General features: G+C 36.2%; 1 protein-coding gene across 2 annotated transcripts in view; it reads left to right on the plus strand.

Moving 5' to 3' along the window:
* BTAF1 (B-TFIID TATA-box binding protein associated factor 1) overlaps window positions 1-20,824 on the plus strand; it is an 87,699-nt gene that overhangs the window by 50,506 nt on the left and 16,369 nt on the right. For both annotated transcript variants that reach the window (XR_008707176.1, XM_055560633.1), the window contains exons 15-25: window positions 131-235; window positions 1,937-2,086; window positions 2,376-2,515; window positions 3,107-3,281; window positions 4,600-4,803; window positions 10,262-10,688; window positions 11,942-12,132; window positions 13,997-14,150; window positions 14,567-14,676; window positions 16,038-16,239; window positions 17,354-17,502. Coding sequence is in view for 1 of the 2 variants with exons in the window: in XM_055560633.1 (XP_055416608.1) it covers window positions 131-235; window positions 1,937-2,086; window positions 2,376-2,515; window positions 3,107-3,281; window positions 4,600-4,803; window positions 10,262-10,688; window positions 11,942-12,132; window positions 13,997-14,150; window positions 14,567-14,676; window positions 16,038-16,239; window positions 17,354-17,502 (2,007 nt within the window). In the remaining variant the exon portion in view is untranslated. The remainder of the gene's footprint in view (window positions 1-130; window positions 236-1,936; window positions 2,087-2,375; window positions 2,516-3,106; window positions 3,282-4,599; window positions 4,804-10,261; window positions 10,689-11,941; window positions 12,133-13,996; window positions 14,151-14,566; window positions 14,677-16,037; window positions 16,240-17,353; window positions 17,503-20,824) is intronic.

Below are 20,824 nucleotides of genomic sequence, written 5' to 3' on the forward strand. Positions count from 1 at the left end.
CACCAGTTGAATGTTTTTTATGAAGTCATAACAGTCTTTTCATGGTAGTACTTCTGTTACTTGACTTAAAACTTTTAAAATAAGCTAGCGCTGCAGAATTATGTTATAATTTTGATTTTGCTTTTTTTAGAACTCTTCATCTTGGCTTACACCCATCCTTCCTGATATGCTTCGACACATATTTCAGTTTTGTGTTTTAGAAAGCAGCCAGGAAATTCTGGACCTCATTCACAAGGTATGTGGTGAATATATCTGTACTCCTTTTCCCAGTACCTTGGTAGATGTAAAAAAGTTTTTTCATAATTCTGTACAGTTGTTGATCAGGGATTTAAGAAATTAGAAATCATCCAAGACATTTTAATAGTCTGGAGATCAAGGAAATAGACTTTTTATGGATTATAATGGTTAAGTCCTGGTTAGTTGTGTGACCCATTAGGCAGGTGTGTTAAGCACTTTCTTCATAGCCTCAATACAGAAAATAAAAAATGAAGAAAAGACAACTTTTTTCCATCACTTATTTTGCTTTCTATCAGGATGTTTATCTGTCCTAAAGAGTATCTTTTGAGATTTATTGGTAATATATAGAGTCTGTTGTCATAATTTAGACTTGTACTTTTTCCTTTTATTTAGGAATATTGGTCATATGTGTTGGAACCTATAAAGAATAGCCACTTGATATGTTTAATAATATTTATGGGAGGAAATAGCACTGTTGTACCTTTAATATCTGTTAACGTAGTCTTGAATCATTGGCCTCTGAAGTGGCTCCTTGTTAACAGCTGTGGGTTAACATTGGTGGTGTTTCTACATGCTGGCCCTAGCCCATTTAATGTTAGGCATCAAGAAAAGTGCTGGTGGCACACTGGTAAAGAATCCACCTCTGATCAGGAAGCATCCCACATGCCTCTGAGCTGCTAAGCCTATGTGCCACAACTGAGCCTGTACCCTAGAGCCTGGGAGCCGCAGCTGCTGAGCCTGAGTGCTCTAGAGCCCTGCGCTGCAACAAGAGAAGCCACTGCAGTGAGAAGCCCCTGCAGCACCAAGGACCCAGCACGACCATAAATAAATAAATAAAATTATTTTTTTTAAGTGCTTTATTGAGTAGGATCATGAATCAGGATTTACATTGTTTTTAATTTATACTAGGATATTACTCTAGTATATTACTCTGATATGGCTTCTCTCATAGCTCAGTTGGTAAAGAATCCACCTGCAATGCAGGAGACCCCGGTTTGATTCCTGGGTCGGGAAAATCTGCTGAAGAACAGATAGGCTACCCACTCCAGTATTCTTGGGCTTCCTTTGTGGCTCAGCTGGTAAAGAATTCGCCTGCAATGTGGGAGACCTGAGTTCTATCCCTGGGTTGGGAAGATCCCCTGGAGAAGGGAAAGGCTACCCACTCCAGTATTTTGGCCTGGAGAATTCCATGGACTGTAAAGTCCATGGGGTCACAAAGAGTTGGACACAATTGAGTAACTTTCATTACTCTGATATATTGGATATTACTAGGATATTACTCTAGCATATACTAAGGGTATTACTTTTCTAAATTTAGCAGGAGCTGTTTTATATTGAAGCATGTATTGAATATAGGAATGCATGTAGAGCTTTATGATACAAATTAAAGGATTACAGATATTTACTGAAATTTTGATAACTTTTTTATGGGTATTTTAAAAAATGATTTTCATAAAATACTGAGGAAAACACTTTGTATTCTTTTTTAAAAAACTTTCTTTTGTATTACTTTTTTTTAGTATACAAACTTCTCTACCCTAAAACAGTATTTCAAAGTAAGCCTATATGTTGAATTTTTAAATTAATTTTTGTGCTATTTCCTACTTTTTTTTTTTCAATTCAATATCACTAAAAGTATTAGGTTTTATTAGGCCTTGCTAGAAAAATTTCATTTTCTTGTTCCCTTCTCATTCTGCAGGTTTGGATGGAATTGTTGAGCAAGGCTTCAGTTCAGTATGTGGTAGCGGCTGCTTGTCCATGGATGGCTGCATGGCTTTGCTTAATGATGCAGCCTTCTCATTTACCTATTGATTTAAATATGTTGCTGGAAGTAAAAGCTAGAGCCAAAGTAAGTGTAGAGGAACATAATGTATTTGTATGTTCAACTTATAATTATTAATACAGTAACTGTTAAGAAATCTGTATTGCTTTATTATAAGTGTGATATTATTATTGTAACAGAAAGAAAAATTATTTTATTGGCACCTTGACAAAATGCATAGTAATTTTTATCCATTAAAGTTTTGTGAAAGAACTGTATTCTAGTGGAATTGTAACAAATGAGATTATTTTTTATGTTGTCTGTTAAATTTTAATGGTAAATCTTTAATTATTATTTTCCTCCCTTATTCACTTAGGAAAAAACAGGTGGTAAGGTGCGCCAGGGCCAAAGCCAGAGTAAAGCGCTTCAGGAGTACATTGCAGGTGCCGACACCGTCATGGAAGACCCCGCCACCAGGGACTTTGTTGTTATGCGGGCCAGAATGATGGCCGCCAAGTGAGTATACATAAATTCAAAAGTCATTTAACCAAAAGATTCCTCCCATGTGTCTGTCAATCCTTCCTCCATCATACTAGAGTAAGAAAAAAATTAAAAAGTAAGAAAACATTTTTCATTCTTTTGAAGTTTTAAAACCAAGATTTGTAATTTTTTGGTGCACATATACTTTAAGCTTAGGTGAAGTCATCTTAAATGGCAGATACTAAAATTTGTTTGGGAAGGCAGCCGAACAGTTGCACAGTCCACAACAAAATTTGAACAGCTAGGCCACATAACTGTGTTTTCAGGTCTGAAAATCTCCTTTGTTCGTTTTGTTGTTTTAGTTGCTAAGTCATGTTTGACTCTTTGTGACTCCATGAGCTGTTGCCCTCCTGGCTCCTCTGTCCATGGGATTTCCCAGGCAAAAATACTGGAGTGGTTTGCCACTTCCTTCTCCAAGAATTTGTATTTTTTTTTTAATGAAGATAAGATAGGAGTTAAGTCTTCCCTGGGAAAAGTTATAGCTTCAGTAGGGGAAACTTTTTTATAAAGTAATTTTATAATTTTATAAAGTAATTTTTATAGTAACTTCTTTTTTTTCCCTCCTAGGCTGTTAGGAGCCCTTTGTTGCTGTATTTGTGATCCAAGTGTAAATGTGGTAACCCAAGAAATTAAACCAGCAGAATCCCTTGGCCAGTTACTACTCTTCCATTTGAACTCCAAATCTGCCTTACAGAGAATTAGTGTAGCTTTGGTAATCTGTGAATGGGCTGCTTTACAGAAGGTAAGATTTTGCCCCCAAATAAATGAAGACAATCTAAACTAGGTTCCATTAGCTATTAGGATTATTTTCATTGTATTTTACAAACAGAAAAGTGAAAATTTTCTCTGTTAAAAAATTGAACATTTATAGAAAAGTATTGCAAGTTATACTGAAACATTGTTTCTCTCTCATTTGCCTTTAACCCTAGCCTTTTTTCTTAGAACCCCCAGTTTTGTACCTGAGAACTACAAAACATAAGAGGCTTTGAGAGCTAGAAGTCCATTTGTATGAGTAGTAGCAAGGGCAGATTTTTGGTCACAGGAAGAATAAAATCAGCACATTTAAACCCAAATCTTTGTATTTCCAAATAAACCATTCCCTTGCAGCCCCTTTAATTTTTAACTTCTAGTAAGATGTATTGATTTTGTGTAAGACTTGCTTCTGTAAATCAAAGAAACTTCCTGCTGGCTTTGTTTATTCCATTGACTGGAATTCTGGAAATTTAACTGTCTGCACTTGCTGTGAGAGTTGCTTGTTACTGCCTCTTAACAGTTTGTCAAAGCTGTGTCTAAAAGTAATTGAGCCATGCTCTATTGCAACTGAAACCCCAGCTTTGCCTCTGGAAAGAAGCAAGGCTCATCTGTTTTTAGGCAGGACGTGGTGTGCTGGAGAGGCAGTGATGCTGTGTTTTTGTGCCTCTCAGACTCAGCAGCAAGTGTTGACAGTTCGGTTTCTGGACCCTCACAGAGCTTCTCTGGACTTACTCTGTGAAGCCCAGGCTGATCACCCAGATCCCACAGAATCCCTCATGGCTCACCACTGAGGTCATTCCCCCTCTGGTTGGGGCAGGCAACAACCAGAGAGAGTGGGAAGGGTTAGTTAAATTTGGGGGCAGGTGAGTAGCTTTTAAATTATATATCCATTTCTACAGTATGGCATGTGAAACTATGGGTTCAATTGTTAAGAAATCTAATGAGTTTTTAAATAACATTTTTTAGTGCATGCTAAGTGTTCTTTTCTGACTGATTTCTTTTTACAGTTGTATATTTTTAAATCTGTCTTGGAATAAATTCAGAATACAGTAAGAGTAATTAGGTGGAAAATTTAATGAAATTGTAATAGTTCCATGTGCATGTTCTGTAGTCATTCATATTAAAATTTTAGAGTAGTTTGGGTGTGTTACCTTTTCTCTGTGAAACTAACTATGTTCTGGGAGATAACAGAATATAGATTCAAAACAATAGAAATTTAGACTTGGTAGTTTGCAAGTGAAGATTATGCATTTCTAGAATTACATTTACGTATTTGCCCTGAATATTTGTTGTCTGTTACATTTTAGGAGTGTAGAGCTGTTACCCTAGCTGTGCAGCCACGTTTGCTTGATACCCTTTCAGAACATTTGTATTATGATGAAATTGCCATTCCATTTACACGAATGCAAAATGAGTGTAAACAGCTTATTTCATCATTAGCTGATGCACATATTGAAGTTGGTAATAGAGTAAACAACAACGTTTTTACAATTGATCAAGCTAATGACCTGGTGAGTAGAGAAGTGACTTTCTTAATTTTAGAGCATGAAATAAGATAAGAAATTTGCCAATGTCATGTTTACCACAAAAACACTTAATTTGTTGAATCTATTTGTGGCTTGGTAGCCTATCATATTGGAGAAGGAAATGGCAACCCACTCCAGTGTTCTTGCCTGGAGAATCCCAGGGACGGGGGAGCCTGGTGGGCTGCCGTCTATGGGGACACGACTGAAGCGACTTAGCAGCAGCAGCAGCAGCCTATCATATATTCAGAATAAAGTAAGAGTAATTAGGTGGAAATTTTAATGGAATTAAATTCCCTTTGGAAAGGTTACTTCATTGTATTGACTTTTCTTCAAACAAGAGAATGGGGAAGGGATTTTTAAAAAAAAAAAGCTTTGACAAACCAATACACCTTTATTAGCAAAAGCTGTTGCCTTTTGTCATTTCTCAGTTTTGCCTAAGACTGGCAGAGTATGGGGGGAAAAAATGTTTCTGAGTATTTCTCCTCCCCCTTCCTAACTTACAGTGAAAACATTCAAACATAAGAGAATTATACAAATAATACTCATATACCTACCAACTAGATTCCAGTTAACACTTTACTAAATTTGCTTTATCATATATGTATTAATTGCAATATGCAACCATTAATCCATATTTTTGATGTATTTCTAAATAAGTCACAGACAGCTATCAGTATACCTCAACTAAAATTCAGGGTTTTCCCTTTTTTTGCTCTTTCTTGTGTCATTAACTAAAATTTAGTTTTTATGGTTATTTGCTCTTTCTTTGAGGTAAAACTTATGTTCTATGAATTGTACAAATCTTCAATGGAATATATGATGAATTTTAACAGAAATGTATACCTTTGAAACCCAAACCTCTGTCAAGATACAGCCAGTACCATACCCACTTCCCAATCTCCTGCCCTCAGAGAACGCTAGTTCTGGTTTCTCATGCATCATAGATTACTTTTGCCTGTTCTTGAATATCATATAAATGGAACCATACACTCTGTGCTGTTCAATGTAAGGATCTTTTTCAGCATGATGTTTTTTAAAATCATCTGTGATGTTACATGTATCAGTAGTTCATTCTTTTGTATTGCTGAGTTTTCTTTCATTGTATAAACATGCCACATTAAGTGTAAGCCCTTCTCCTGATGAACACTTGGGCTGCTCCAAGTTTTTAGCTGTTATGAACAGAGCTGCTATAAACATTTTTGTATAAGTTTTTTTAAGACATGTTTTCATTTCTCTTGGGTAAATACATAGTAGCATTGCTGGGTCATAGGCTGAGATGTTTATTTAGTTTTATAAAAAATTGCAGTTTCCCAAAAGTGGCTATATCATTTTACCTTCTAATCAGCAATATATGAGAGTTTTGGTTGCTCCACATCATCACCAACAGTTGGTGATGGTCACTCCTTGTAATTTTTGCCTTTCTGGTGGTTGTGTGACAGTGGCATTGTGGTTTTAACTTGGCATTTCCTTGATGACTAATAAGTGTAAAACTTTTTTGTGTCTTATTCACCATTTGTTGATCTTCCTTTCCAAAATGTGTTTTCAGCTCTTGTCTATTTTTAATTAGGTTCTCTTTTTATTATTGAGTTGTAGGAGTTTTTTTTATATATTTTGGATACCAATCCTTATCATATAGATGCTTTCAGAACATTTTCTCCCAATATGAGGCTTGCTTTGTCTTTGAATGAGCAGGTATTTTTAAGTTTGATGAAGTCTCGTTTATCAGTTGTTTTCTTTTATGGTTATTGTGTTCTGTGATCTAAGGTACCTTTTCTTGTTTCCAAGTGACGAAGGTATTCACACACATTTTCTTCTAAAGCATTGTAGTTTTTATGTTTAATCATCCATATTTACGTTTATGTATAGTGCTAAATAGAGACTGCATTGTTTCATATAGATACCTAATTTTTTCATTGTCATTTATTGAAAAGATTTTCCTTTTTCCATCGTATTGTTTTGCTTCCTTTGTCAAAACTTATTGGAAATGGATGTGCGGCTCTGTGCCTGGCTCGATTTGTTCATTGTTTGTCTCTGTGTGCCAGGAGCGGTGTTTGCATTGCTGTGTCTTTGTATTTAGTGAGTCTTTGAGGTTAGGTAGTGTGAAACAGTTCTTCCTGAGTTATAGAATCAGAAGTTCGGCTACTTTACTTGAGTTAATCCTGTGAAGGAGCATATTTCATTTCTTATCCCCCTTTCTTATTTAAAAAAAACACACACACACAATATAGTTGAAATTGTTTTTGGTTTCTTTCACCTGTGAGAAAAAGCTAAAATTGCTCTAGTCTTCTTTATTGTTTTTATATAATTTCTCCTTTTTGCCTCCCCTTCCCCATGTTTTGCTTTCTTAGAATAAAATCTCAAATTTTCTTTAAGGTCTGGGGTCCCTTTTTAGTGTTTCTGACAAGATTTTTTTACAGCTATTACATGGCCTTTTAAAGCTTTTCTTATTCAGATCTCTTAGTCCCTAGTGGAACTACTGTTCTGTTTCATCAACTTCCTTAGTCCAGTGGTTTTAACCTAGGATATCAGAGTCTCCAGAAGAGCATATTTGAGGGAAGAACAGTTTTAAAAGATTAATCTTGGCCCTGGCTAAGAGTTGTTCTTTGTATCTTTCTTTGCATTCCTATTTTTCTCTTACCTGCCAGATACAGGCTTTGTCTCTCACCATTTGCATAATTTAGTTCTTATCCATGGGCTGTACTGTCTTCTCTTGATCTTTTATGTTCTTCAGTTAGGCATTTTTGTTTGGATATCTCACTGTCATTTCAAACTTAACACCACCAAAACTGAATTTATTTTTTAACAGAAAATAGCCCTTTTTATCCACAGTCTCAAATCTTGTTATTTCCTTTCAGAAAGTTTCATGTGTTTGTTCTTTCTCTGTTTCCATCACTGCAACCCAGTCAAAGGCCTTAGTATTTTATGACTAGGTCCTGACTCATCTCTCAGGCTCCAGGCAGTCTCGGGTTCATTTCACCCTGCCTGCTGTGCCAGACGAGTGAAGTTCTTAGCGCCATTCTGAACACATCCCTCCCCTACTTAAAAACATTATTTTCTTTCTCCTTGATTTTGGTTTTTTCCTTTCTTTCAACACCACCTCTAAACTCCCCATCTCTTTTCTCATTATTTCTCAAACTTCCTCCACTTAAGCCTAGTTAGTTTTTCTCTTGCAAAAGTACACCACCCTTGTTCACTTTCTGTGCTTCACTTATTCTCTCTTCCATGTCTGAACTCCTCTTCCCTTTGCCAGAAATTCCCTACCCTCAACCCTCTATGCTCATCCCAAGTTGATTTCTTGACGTTCTTTCATCTAAGCCCTGTGCTTAAGCCGTGATGACTGCTGTCAGTTCCTTGAACAGTGGCCTCGACTTCCACGCACTACCTCAGCTCTTTTTTCCAAGATGTCCTCATAACTCCAGACTTAACTATTGTTTAAAAACCTAGCATAAGTGTAACTGCCTCTAACAAGCTTTCATTGCTTTTGTCATCTGAGAAGAGGTAAGCTGCCCTTGGGCTCCCACAGCAACTTGCACTTACCTTAGTTTCATGCTGTATTGTCTTTGTTTACCTGTGTGTCTCCCACATTAGTCTCCACATTTTTTGAGTGTATAAAGACATTGGTTTTACTCATGTTTTAGTATTACTCATTAAATATTCGTTGACTGAATGAATGAATGGAAATTGGAAAGCTTTACCTAAGCTGCCTATAATCATTGAAAATTGACAGAAGCATAGTGTATTTAGGACAGTGTTTTTAAACTTTTAGTAGTGAAACCCTGTTTCAAATAATCTTATGCAGAGCTTGAACACATAAAACAGACAAAGCAAAGTGGAGAATATAAGCTAGAAGTGGTATATGATCATGTTTCTTTGTAGAGAGCAGACACAATCAAGCAGATAAAGCTCAATTTAAAGTCTTTCATATTTTATAGTGATAAAAGATCTTAAAGTCTTTCATAGTTTTAGTGATAGAAGAACATCTTATCTGTGTGTCTGTTGTGCTTCTCATAATAAAAGTCTGGCATTATCAGTCTTGCCCATAAGAAAGTTGATCATTTCTAAGTCTGAAAAATTGGGTTATCCATTTTTAAAAAGATAGGTTCTTTAATGTTACAGACTTTTCTGACCAACATTGATCAGATTGGATCTATTTATAGAGCCTTTTTATGATTCCAGTTATTTATCAAACAAGAAGACTATTTTTGTTATGTAAGCCATCATACTTGGAGAAGGCAATGGCACCCCACTCCAGTACTCTTGCCTGGAAAATCCCATGGATGGAGGAGCCTGGTGGGCTGCAGTCCATGGGGTCGCTAAGAGTCGGACACGACTGAGCAACTTCCCTTTCACTTTTCACTTTCATGCATTGGAGAAGGAAATGGCAACCCACTCCAGTGTTCTTGCCTGGAGAATCCCAGGGACGGCAGAGCCTGGTGGGCTGCCGTCTATGGGGTCGCACAGAGTCAGACACGACTGAAGCGACTTAGCAGCAGCAGCAGCAGCAAGCCATCATACTGTCTTTAAATGGTAATTTAAAAAACAAGTGCACACAAAATTTTGTACATAAATGTTCTTAGCAACATTATTTGTAATATTAACTAAGGTGGAACCAACCCAACCATTCATCAGCTAATGAATGGAAGAATGCAATATGGTATATCCATGTAGTATAATATTATTTAGCCAAAAAAAGGAATGAAGTAATTATACATGCTAAAACATCAGTGAACCTTTAAAGATGCTAAATGAAAGAATCTGGTCATAAAAGATTATACATTAGTTTATATGAAAATGTCCAGAAAAGGCAAATCTGTGAAGATAGAATGTAGATAAGTGGTTACATAGGATGGAGGAATGAGGTGTTACTACTAATAGGTATTGAGTTTCATTTTGGAGATGAATGTTCTAAAATTGTGGTGATGATTGTACAATTCTGAATATAGTAAAAACCATTGAACTGTACACTTTGAGTGTACTGTATGTGAGTTACATCTCATTAGGTTGTTTTAAAAAGATACAATGAACAGTCTTTTAATGGAGCTTGTAAAGTAGTCTAATGCCACAGTCGTAGCTTCAAGCAGTTCTTGGTAATTAAAGAATTAACTGTTATACCATTCTCAAAGAATTGATTTATATTTGCTCACAGTGTTATTTCACCAAAGTACTATGTGGGTATTATGTGTTGATTTTTCACTCAAACTTACTAAATATAAGAAGTCTCTGAAGAGATTGTGTCTTTCTTAAAAAAGTATAATACAATGTTAAGTCAGATTAAAATAAAGTTTACTTGGAAGGTTTCAGACATTTAGTTTACTGAATACTAAAATGTACTAGATATTGTAGAATTTACAGTTGAAACAGAAAGCTGCTGTCTTCCCTTTAAGAATTTACAGGCTACTTGGGGTTGATGTCATTAATGATTCTTGATTTCTCTCTTTAATAGGTCACTACTGTTTTTAATGAAGTCACATCATCCTTCAATTTAAATCCTCAAGTATTACAGCAGTTAGATAGTAAACGACAGCAGGTCCAAATGACAGTTACAGAGACCAACCAGGAGTGGCAAGTGTTGCAGTTGAGAGTGCATACTTTTGCTGCATGTGCAGTTGTGAGCTTGCAGCAACTGCCGGAGAAATTAAATCCTATTATAAAACCATTAATGGAGACAATTAAAAAAGAAGAGAATACGCTAGTGCAGAACTACGCAGCTCAATGGATGGCCAAACTACTTCAGCAGTGCACAACAAGGACTCCCTGTCCCAATTCAAAAATTATTAAAAATCTCTGTAGCTCACTTTGTGTGGACCCATATCTAACTCCTTCTGTCACATGTCCAGTACCAACACAAAGTGGCCAGGAAAATTCTAAAGGTATATATCTAAACCTTTATTTGGGGTACAGAAAGAATTAACCATTTCAATTTGTTTACAGTTATCTACAGGTATAATTTAAGCAAAATCCAGTTTATGTTGGAGCTTTTTACCATTTTGAGAGAATTTGCACTTATTGCTAATAAAATCACAGCCCTCTTTAACTCATAAGTTTTTTATAAAAGACCTGATATCTTTGAGGACTTTAAGTTCTCACATTTAAGATGACTAAATCCTATAAGACAGGTATTAACCCTTAACTTCTCTTTCAAGATCATCATTATAGGGTTTATTGTTAACAGGGCTTGAAAACTTAACTGCATCCAATGGTGATTGAAAGTTCTTCCTTTATTATAAAATTGTTTTCTCTAATGTAGTACATGTCTTATGAGATAAGTAGACTCTGTTATCAAATAGTGTTTAAACAGCTTTTCTGTTTTCCTCCAGAAAATTTATATGTAAAGTAGTAACTGCTCTTTGTAGTCTAGTCTCAAGGACCAATGTTTTGTCACATGCCTTAGTCCTAATTTCCTCCCATCCCCCTCCCTGAGGGCTAGTTGAGTCAACAATATTTTGCATTGGTTGGTGTTTCTGAATTCATGGTTACTCCGAGAAGGCAATGGCACCCCACTCCAGTACTCTTGCCTAGAAAATCCTATGGACAGAGGAGCCTGGTAGGCTGCAGTCCATGGGGTGACTAAGAGTCAGAAATGACTTGAGTGACTTCACTTTCACGCATTGGAGAAGGAAATGGCAACCCACTCCAGTGTTCTTGCCTGGAGAATCCCAGGGACGGGGGAGCCTGGTGGGCTGCTGTCTATGGGGTCGCACAGAGTCGGACAAGACTGAAGTGACTTAGCAGCAGCATAGACTTTTTTTTTTTAAAAGAGAAGTTACTTGCAGTATTTTTTAATGTGTTTTTTTATGCCTGGAAACTAACTCATTTTTAAAGAATTAATGTACTTTTAACAGAATGAGGTACAGTCAGCCTTGCATTTGATATTTCTGGTTGTTAAGAGGATTATGCAACCTTGGTTGTATTAAATATGGTCCTATGCAGATACCAAAATGTTTAACTTAATGTTGCAAAGTACTGATTTTTGTGATCATTTCATTGTCTAGAGAAAATATCATTGGCCTATAAAAATTGAGGCTTAAAAGACAATTTTAAAATGTGTTGTATCTTTTGGAGCAGGAAACATTTGGTCACATGTATTATGGTTTAAGGATTATTTGACTTTTTCCCTTAATAGGATCCAACTCTGAAAAAGATGGAATGCATCACACTGTCACCAAGCACCGGGGTATAATCACACTCTATCGGCATCAGAAAGCTGCTTTTGCTATCACAAGTAGGCGAGGTCCTACCCCCAAAGCTGTCAAAGCTCAAATAGCAGATCTTCCTGCAGGAGGTAGTGGAAACCTCCTTGTTGAACTTGATGAGGTAAATAGTTTTTCTTCTTTGAATACTTTGATTTTAAAACAAAATTTCTTACAGATTGAGAGCTAAATTGTCATATCAGCTTCTAGAATATTTTTAAGTGAATGAACTGGGGCTAGTAACTTTTTGGAGTACTCCAGCAACAGAGTTCAGAAAAACTACAAACTTCAAATTTCTCAAGCTTCTTATTTTTACCAATTTAGTTTTCTGATTATCTTCCTAGCAAGAAACCCTCTCCATAGTGGGTGTATAAGTCATTCATAAATATGAACTAATTCACTCCTGTAACAGTGACTATGGAGATGTTAAGTAATTGTGAAAGCTAACTTTTCTCAGTCTTAGCAGTGTTAGGGAATTCCTGTTGATATTCAGAGGATACGTTTATAATGTCAGATAACTTGTTACCTTTTAGTCAACTTGAAATTTATTAATTGTGTGATGTGAGGTAGGGATCTAAATTTATTTGCCCATAGGAACAACCAGTTATCCCACCATTGAATCTTTTCGTCCCTGGTTGATGATGAATGCTCCTCTGTTATATATCCTGCTTTCTTATATGTAAGGATCTCCTTGGGCTTTCTGTTCTATTTCATTGATCTACTTGTTCTACAGTACAGTTTTTAAAGACAATTTAAAAAAAGCTTGGTGGGACTTCCCTGGTGGGACTTCCTGGCGGTCCAGTGGTTAAGACTGCATGCTTCCAGTGCAGGTTTGATCCCTGGTCAGGGAACTGAGATCTCACACTGCTGTGTGGCTGAAAAAAAAGAAAAATGTTTTTTAACTGGTTTTGAAAAAATCTTACAGTCACATTTTTAACAATGGAATTCTCTAGGTAGCTCTACTGGTTGCAAGACATAGGAACTTTCCTGAGTTGAGCAATACACTATCAGTGCTAAAAGACATGTGTTTAATATATTTCTGTAAAGTATAGGCCTATTTTAAGTTTGTTTTTTTAAACCAAAATCTTATTGTCTATATTCCTTTTAAAATAGTCTGTGAATGAAGACTTTTTCACTAACTATATTATTTTCATGTTAATTTTAATAAAAAATGTATACTTTGATGATTTGCATAGTTCCTTCACTTAAAAATATAATTGTATCTTTCTGGGGGGACTTTTTTTGTATTTAATTATTAATGAAATTACTGCTAAGTATGAGGTTATATTAATCTTATTAAATTAAACAGATGCTTATATTCTATCCCTTGAAAGTGAAAGTCACTCAGTTATGTTCGACTCTTTGCAACCTCCTCGTGGACTATACAATACATGGAATTCTCCAGGCCAGAATACTGAAGTGGGTAGCCTTTCCCTTCTTCAGGGGATCTTCCCAACCCAGGGATCGAATCCAGGTCTCCTGCATTGCAGGCAGATTCTATACCAGCTGAGTCACAGGGGAAGCCCAAGAATACTGGAGTGGGCAGCATATCCCTTCTCCACGGAATCTTCCTGACCCAGGAATCAAACCAGTGTCTCCTGCATTGCAGGCAGATTCTTCACCAACTGAGCTATCAGGGAAGCCATGCTATCCCTTAAGCAAATATAAATAAGGGCAGGTCATGGTAAGTTTCTTTCGGGTAGAAAGAAGAAGAAAAAAACATGTCACTTAGGACTATCTCTAGAAACAGCACGTATTCTTCTATTTCTTTTCTCCAGCCCCCGAAAAGTATTTTATTTTGGATGTAAAAATCTAGCTCAGGATTTTATGCCTATGTAAATTTATTGAGAGGTGTTTTATAGTTATAACATGTCCAGTAATTGGTAACACTGAATTCTTAACACTGATTTTTAAGTTCTCTTAATAACATTTTGAAAGCATTATACTTTTTTCTGAAATCTTGTTTTCACCTAACATTTAATTTTTAGGCCCAGAAGCCTTACTTGGTACAACGGAGAGGAGCTGAGTTTGCCTTGACAACTATAGTGAAGCATTTTGGTGGTGAAATGGCAGTGAAGTTGCCACATCTCTGGGATGCAATGGTTGGCCCACTGAGGAATACAATCGACATACATAATTTTGGTGTGTACATATTTTTCCGAGTTGGGATTTAAACAGATTTCAGTGTATATCTATTACATATGTCTTTATAAAATAACAGTGCCTGTGCCTGTTTATCCCAGGCCAGCTGGTAAGTTTTTAAATAGAAGGTTGGTAAAAACATTATTTTCATGTCATTTTGTATACTTTTCTTGCTTTTTACTTTTCCTGTTATGTATTTAGAAAGAGATTTGAAATGGATCATTATATTAAGCTTCTTTAGTTCTTTAGGAGTAGCACCTCAGCAGTTAAATTAAGGGTGTTGTATTTCATTTTACATTATAAAGCAAAAGAGATTCTCCCACAGTAGCTGGGGGGTGCTAAGACTTTTTGTAAGCTCTGGATTTTGAAAAACTGTGTGTAATGTAATATGCACTTAAATCAATGTATCTTAATAGATGGAAAGTCCCTCTTGGAAAAGGGAGATGGCCCTGCCCAAGAACTGGTGAATTCTCTGCAAGTTTTTGAAACAGCAGCAGTGTCGATGGATTCTGAGCTTCATCCCCTGGTAACTAACTAATGCAAGTGTAGTTTTTTTCCTAATAAAACGAGTAGTCTTATTAGAAAGACTTAAGGCTTGAATGAAAAGTGCAACTATGATGTCATCCCTTATGATTTCATTTTCTTTTAGATGCTATAACTAGATTCCTTCTTTTCCTGACAACTTAACTCTTCCAGGCTTTGAGGCAGAGCTGGGTGCATGAATGAAGAGAAAACCCACTCTGAGAGCTTAGAATACAGGGCAGTAGGAACAGGGCTCTGATGACCTGAAGCCAGCTGCAAACACAAAAGAAAGCTGCATCCCTGTTCATCTGTACCATCTTAATAATATAGTCCAGGAACAGAAGAATACAGGTGATAAAATCTTTTCCCTAGATAAATGTAATGGTAGGAGGAACTTACCTCTCTGAGATGAAACTAGTCAGTGGCAAAGATAGAACATGGGTTTATTTTTTAACTATTAAAATATCTCTCACCAAAAAATTAGAATAGAGGGAGGAGGAACATAGACCAGAGAATTAATTATCTGGTTTTTCCACTGAATAAAGTATTGACATTATTCTTTCCATGTGACTGTAATAGGAAGCTTTGCAATTTATAACATCATAAAGGGTGCTAGCGTCATTTCTCTATTCATATAGGAGAGAGTAGAGGGAAATTCTTCTGTTTATCTAGTAATAAAGCATATTCTTTTACTTGTTAAATTTTGGGAATTTATCATTAGTAAAGAAGGACAGAATTCATCTGTAAGTGCTCACCCTCCATGATCAAACAGGATGCATTCAGTTGAACTGTAAGGCTAGTTGAGGAAGTACCTGACTCTCATCAACATTAATCCTGGCTTCTGTGCATCAGACATTTAATAATGGGATATGTTGTGCTCTTGTGATTATATTGCATATGGAAAGCCAGGAAGTTAAAGTGGAAAATAACTACCAGGGTATGGTGCCTAGAACAAAATCAGGATCACCCAACCCAGTGAATACAAAGTATGTACTTAAACCTCAGCCAGATTTGGAGGGGGCTGATGATGTGTAGTGTCATTTTCCCAGCCTCAGTAGGAGAATCGTGCAAGTGCCTTTGATGTGTTCCCTGCGAATTTTGGAAAGTATTGAGTGTTCCCTGATGCTTAAGAGAATATTCAATAGGGGAGAAGTTCTGCATCCATCTATTCTTTTTAAAAGCATTATAATAATGTAGATTTAGATTAAATTTTTATTGAGTATGTGCTGACAATGTTTTAAGGTAACTGGAGATAATTCTTGGATTTAGCATCACTTGGAATATTGAGAACCTCTGAGTAAGGGCCATTATAGTTTAAACATGAGATTCCCTAATGAGTCTTCTGACTTGTCTTTTTGTTTTTAGTTGGTACTGCATTTGCCTCATCTTTACATGTGCCTTCAGTATCCCAGCACTGCAGTGAGGCACATGGCTGCTCGTTGTGTGGGCGTCATGAGCAAAATAGCTACCATGGAAACAATGAATATATTTTTGGAGAAGGTTCTTCCATGGCTGGGAGCAATTGACGACAATATCAAACAAGAGGGTGCAATTGAAGCACTTGCCTGTATCCTTTTTCACTTTGACAAACTACTCAAATTATATTTGCTTTATTTAAGAGTGACTAAAATAAAATTTATTCAGATATGTACAGGGCAGTCCAGTAGTTAGGACTCCACACTTTCACTGCTGAGCAAGCCAAGTCAGGATTGCGGGGTGGGAAGAGAACAAGCCGAAAAAAACCCAGCACCAAAAACAAATGTGCACACAACCTGCCTTGTTCCAAAAAAGAAAACTACTTTTTTACATTTTATTTTGAAGTGTTATTTTTATTGCATTATATTATACCTGTATTTACATTTTATTATAATATTCACACAAAAAATTGAAGAAGTAATTTTAAGAGATCTTTTTATAAGCAAAAAATTTATAGTCAGTATGTTTTTAAATATGAGGTTGGCCAAAAAAGTGCATTTGGCTTTTTCTATATGATGCTATGCTACTTTTTTTGGCCAACCCAGTATTAATCAGATACTTATAAATTTACTATGTTTGCTTTGTTCATTGATTGTCTGGCAAAATGATTAATTAACTAGAAATATACAGACAAGCTTTTTACCAAGGGTATGATATCCATGAATATTGTTTAACTCAAAATACCTAAAGGATATTTTGGTCTAAGAGCAAGAAAGATGGATAGAGAGCAAACCAGTAGAAACTGTAGCTAAAGAAATGCTCAAGATTATGGGATTGAACTCACTGGACCTGCTGTCTCCAGCTCAGGGTTGTTAGGATCCTGGTGGGAAAATTGGAATTAATTTTTGACACTTAGTTGTGCTCCCTTGCTTGTAATGTAAATCAATTTATTTTGATATGTGAGTTCTAGAAACTTGTAGGAATTCCTCTATGGAAAAAAAATCTTAGTAAAGATTTCCTTCAGCATTCCTCAGATGAAAAAAATCATCTTCTTAATCTTGAGAAAGTTACATAGTTTTTACAAAAGAGTAACCCTGTATAAATGCTGTTATAATTGAATCATAGACCTTGAGGGATAGTCAGTCCCTCATAATACAGGGAAGCAATGAGGAACTGTTTTAGAAGTCACAGTCTTGGTGTATCAGTTTGTTTATGAAAACATCTACCCTGGAACCAGTTAGAAATTTCCTTAGTAACTTCCTCAGGTGTAATGGAACAACTGGATGTTGGGATCGTTCCATACATTGTACTCTTAGTTGTGCCTGTGTTGGGAAGGATGAGTGATCAGACGGACAGCGTAAGATTCATGGCTACACAGTGCTTTGCAACACTAATTAGACTCATGCCACTTGAGGTAAGTTGATGATAACTTGGTTTATGAACTTAATGTTTTCAATAACTTCATAATAATTGTAACACCTTTTAAAGAACAAGTTTTTTAAAAAGATGTTGAATATGTTTACATTATAAGTGTTAAGACTTTTATGTTTTAATAGGTAATTTTCTTTAACACTGTTTTAAATAAAACTATGGTTCGTAAAAGAATGATAATTCTTTAGGTGATGCTAAATTTCTAGATGCTATTCTAGAAATAAATTGTGTTCCTGAGTATCCCAGTAATATCTAAGATTCTGTTCTGGAGTTTACATGAAAGGTAAATTTGAGAGATGGTAACTGAAAGTGTAAAAAGCAAATGATATGCCTGTTGGATTATGGAGAAAGCAGAATGCAAGGCTGAAGTTGAACAATTTTGGAGTATACTTACAGGACAGAAATAATATATGTGGCCAATGCAGGAAATAGAAGTGGCTTGAAGCAAGAGAAAAGCCAGGACCCTGTCACTTAGCCACTTAATGTATTTTTATGGGATTTTTGTAATTCAAGAAATAAGTATATATGCATTTCACCCATTCTGTAGTATGTGTCCAGTAGTTCCTTTTTAGGCCAGATAATACACTAGAATACCACATTTTGTTTATCCATTCATCAGTTGATGGACATTTGGCTATTATGAGTAATGCTGCTGTGAGCATGCACTTATAAAGTATTTGGGTGTAAGCTTTTTTTTTTTTCCCCTCTCTTTTTGATTTCTCTGTGAGGCACATGGGATCTTAGTTCCCTGACTAGGGATCAAACCCGTGCCCCCTTCAGTGGAAGTGCAGATTCTTAACCACTGGACCACCAGGGAAGTCCCTGCTTTTCTTTCTTTTGAGCACACATTTAGGAATGGAATTACTGGGTCATATGATGTTTAACTTCTTAAGAAACTGTCAAATTATTTTCCCAGAAAAGTGTACCATTTTATATTTCTACTAGAAAAGTATGAGCATAATACTTTGGAACAGTCTCTCAGCAGGGGGAAGAGTTTGACTATATCTGGTAAAAAAAAAAAAAAAAAAAGCTGAGTCAAAGGACTTAACCATAGGGTACTGAGTACAGGCTTCAGAAGTACACTGCCTGAGTAATGGGGCCAAATTAACCCTTGCAAGAAGATTTGAACCCACATTAGCAAAGCCTAAAAAAAGCAAGCCTTAAAGGATTGAATTGGTTTCAGATATTTAACTACATCCCAGAAAAAATTAAAAAAATAAAATATTTAACCCCCACGAGTTCAGCACCTAACAGCATAAAACTTAGGATATTTAGCACACATCAAAAAATTAACCAGAGGGAATTCCCTAGTGGCCTAGTGGTTAGGATTCTAGGCTTTCACTGCCATGACCAGGGTTCAATCCCTAGGTGGGAAACTGAGATCCCACTAGCCATGTGGTGTGGCCAGAGGAAGAAAAAAGAAGTTACCCAGGAGAAAAGTCAGTCAATAGAAGCAGACCCTGAAATGACCCAGATAATAGAACTGGTATACAAGGTCATTAAAATATGCTCCATATGTTCAAGAAGGTAGAGGGAAAGCATGAATGTAATAAAGAGTGAAATGGAAGAAATAAGAACAACCCACATTGAACTTCTTGAGTTGAAAGATACAATTACAAGTAAAAACACACTGGGTAGGATTAATGACAGATTAGATGCTGTGAATTTGAAGACACAGCAGTAGAAACAAGAATGTCCCGCAGGTTAATTGCTAGTCCACTTGATCTTGATTCACTGTTACATTTTCATAAGAAGAACCATGTGCTTTTCTTTCAAGGATTCTGGGACTATCAAGCAGTGGGTTGGATAGAAGCTTTTATTCCTTGCACTGTTAGTAACTCTTGCTGTGTTCATAGGAATTGGAGTGAGGAAGATACCAATGGAAGAGTTCCTGGCACTGTATAATATTTATGAATCCTAATCATTGTTAGGAATTGTACCTCATTGTATGGCCTTATGCTGAGTCACTTTAGTCGTGTCCAACTCTTTGTGGTCCTATGGACTGTAGCCCGCCAGGCTTCTCTGCCCATGGGATTCTCCAGGCAAGAATACTGGAGTGGGTTGCCATTTCTTCTTCCAGGGGATCTTCCCAACCCGGGATCAAACTTGCATCTCTTATTTCTCTTGCGTTGGCAGGCAGGTCCTTTACCCATAGTGCCGCCCGGGAAGTACGGCCTTATATCTGGTTGTTATTTATTAAAAGGTCCATGAGGATAAATGCCTGAAGATTTGTTACTTCCATGTAAAGCACTTGAAAGGCCTTGTTTTGATAGTTATCATTAGGATATTGAATGTGTTAAAATGTTAGTTTCTATCTTGATTAAGTTGTTAATTCTAAAACCTTTTGAGGGAATTCCTTGGTGGTCCAGTGTTTAGGACTCCGAGCTTCCACTGCAGAGGGGACAGGTTCGATCCCTGGTTGGGGAACTAATTTCTTAATCATAGGGCAGTAGTTCTCAAACTTTTTGGTCTCTGTACCTCTTTACACTCTTAAAAATTAAAGACCCCAAAGAATTTTTGTTTATATTTTCTGTAGTAGAAATTAAAAGTGAAAAGTGGAAAAAGATTTATTAATTCATTTAAAGAATAAATCCATTAGACTTTTGAATAGACCTTTTACAGATACATGCTTTGTAACATGCATTGGTCATTTGGAGAACACTGGCTCGCTGAGTTATGTAAATCTTTTAAAGGTTGATTCATATCAGTATGTAGTAACAAAAAAGACTCATTAGTATCACCAATAGAAAATTTTTAAATATTGGGAAGCACCTGCAGTGCTAAGTTGCTTTTGACAGCTTGCATTTTATCACTGACAACAAGTTGTGCCACTCATTTTCCTTGAAGTGACCAAATTTTTTAAAGAAAATAATCTGCCAAATACTCAAGTCAGAATAACCATAGTTTGTCAGTCCATTCAAGTAAACTCATTCTGTAAAAAACAGCTAGGTCAACTCACAATTTTAAGAAATCTTACAAGTGCTTTTCCTAAATATTTTGTATTTCAGTATGCATGGTATACAGCAGAAATGCTTTATGGAATACTTCATATTTTGTTGCACAGAATGTTAAAAAAAGATGTGCCATTCAAAGGTTGAGGTTTAAAAAAATTATTTTTACTGCTTCAGTGACATTCTTAAGTGAAACCAGCTTGTTTTAAAAAAAGGCTGGTGCATGGCAGCAAGTAATAGTGACTGCCCGATACTTGGTGTCACTGCCTTGATTCTTTCTGAGGCAGAAGCAGTCTTGCCCACCATTACTTTTGTGCATCAGAGCAAAAGTCAACACAGTGAAAAAAGCAAACA

The sequence above is a fragment of the Bubalus kerabau genome, chromosome 22, assembly GCF_029407905.1.
Source record: "Bubalus kerabau isolate K-KA32 ecotype Philippines breed swamp buffalo chromosome 22, PCC_UOA_SB_1v2, whole genome shotgun sequence".
Lineage (NCBI taxonomy): Eukaryota > Metazoa > Chordata > Mammalia > Artiodactyla > Bovidae > Bubalus > Bubalus kerabau.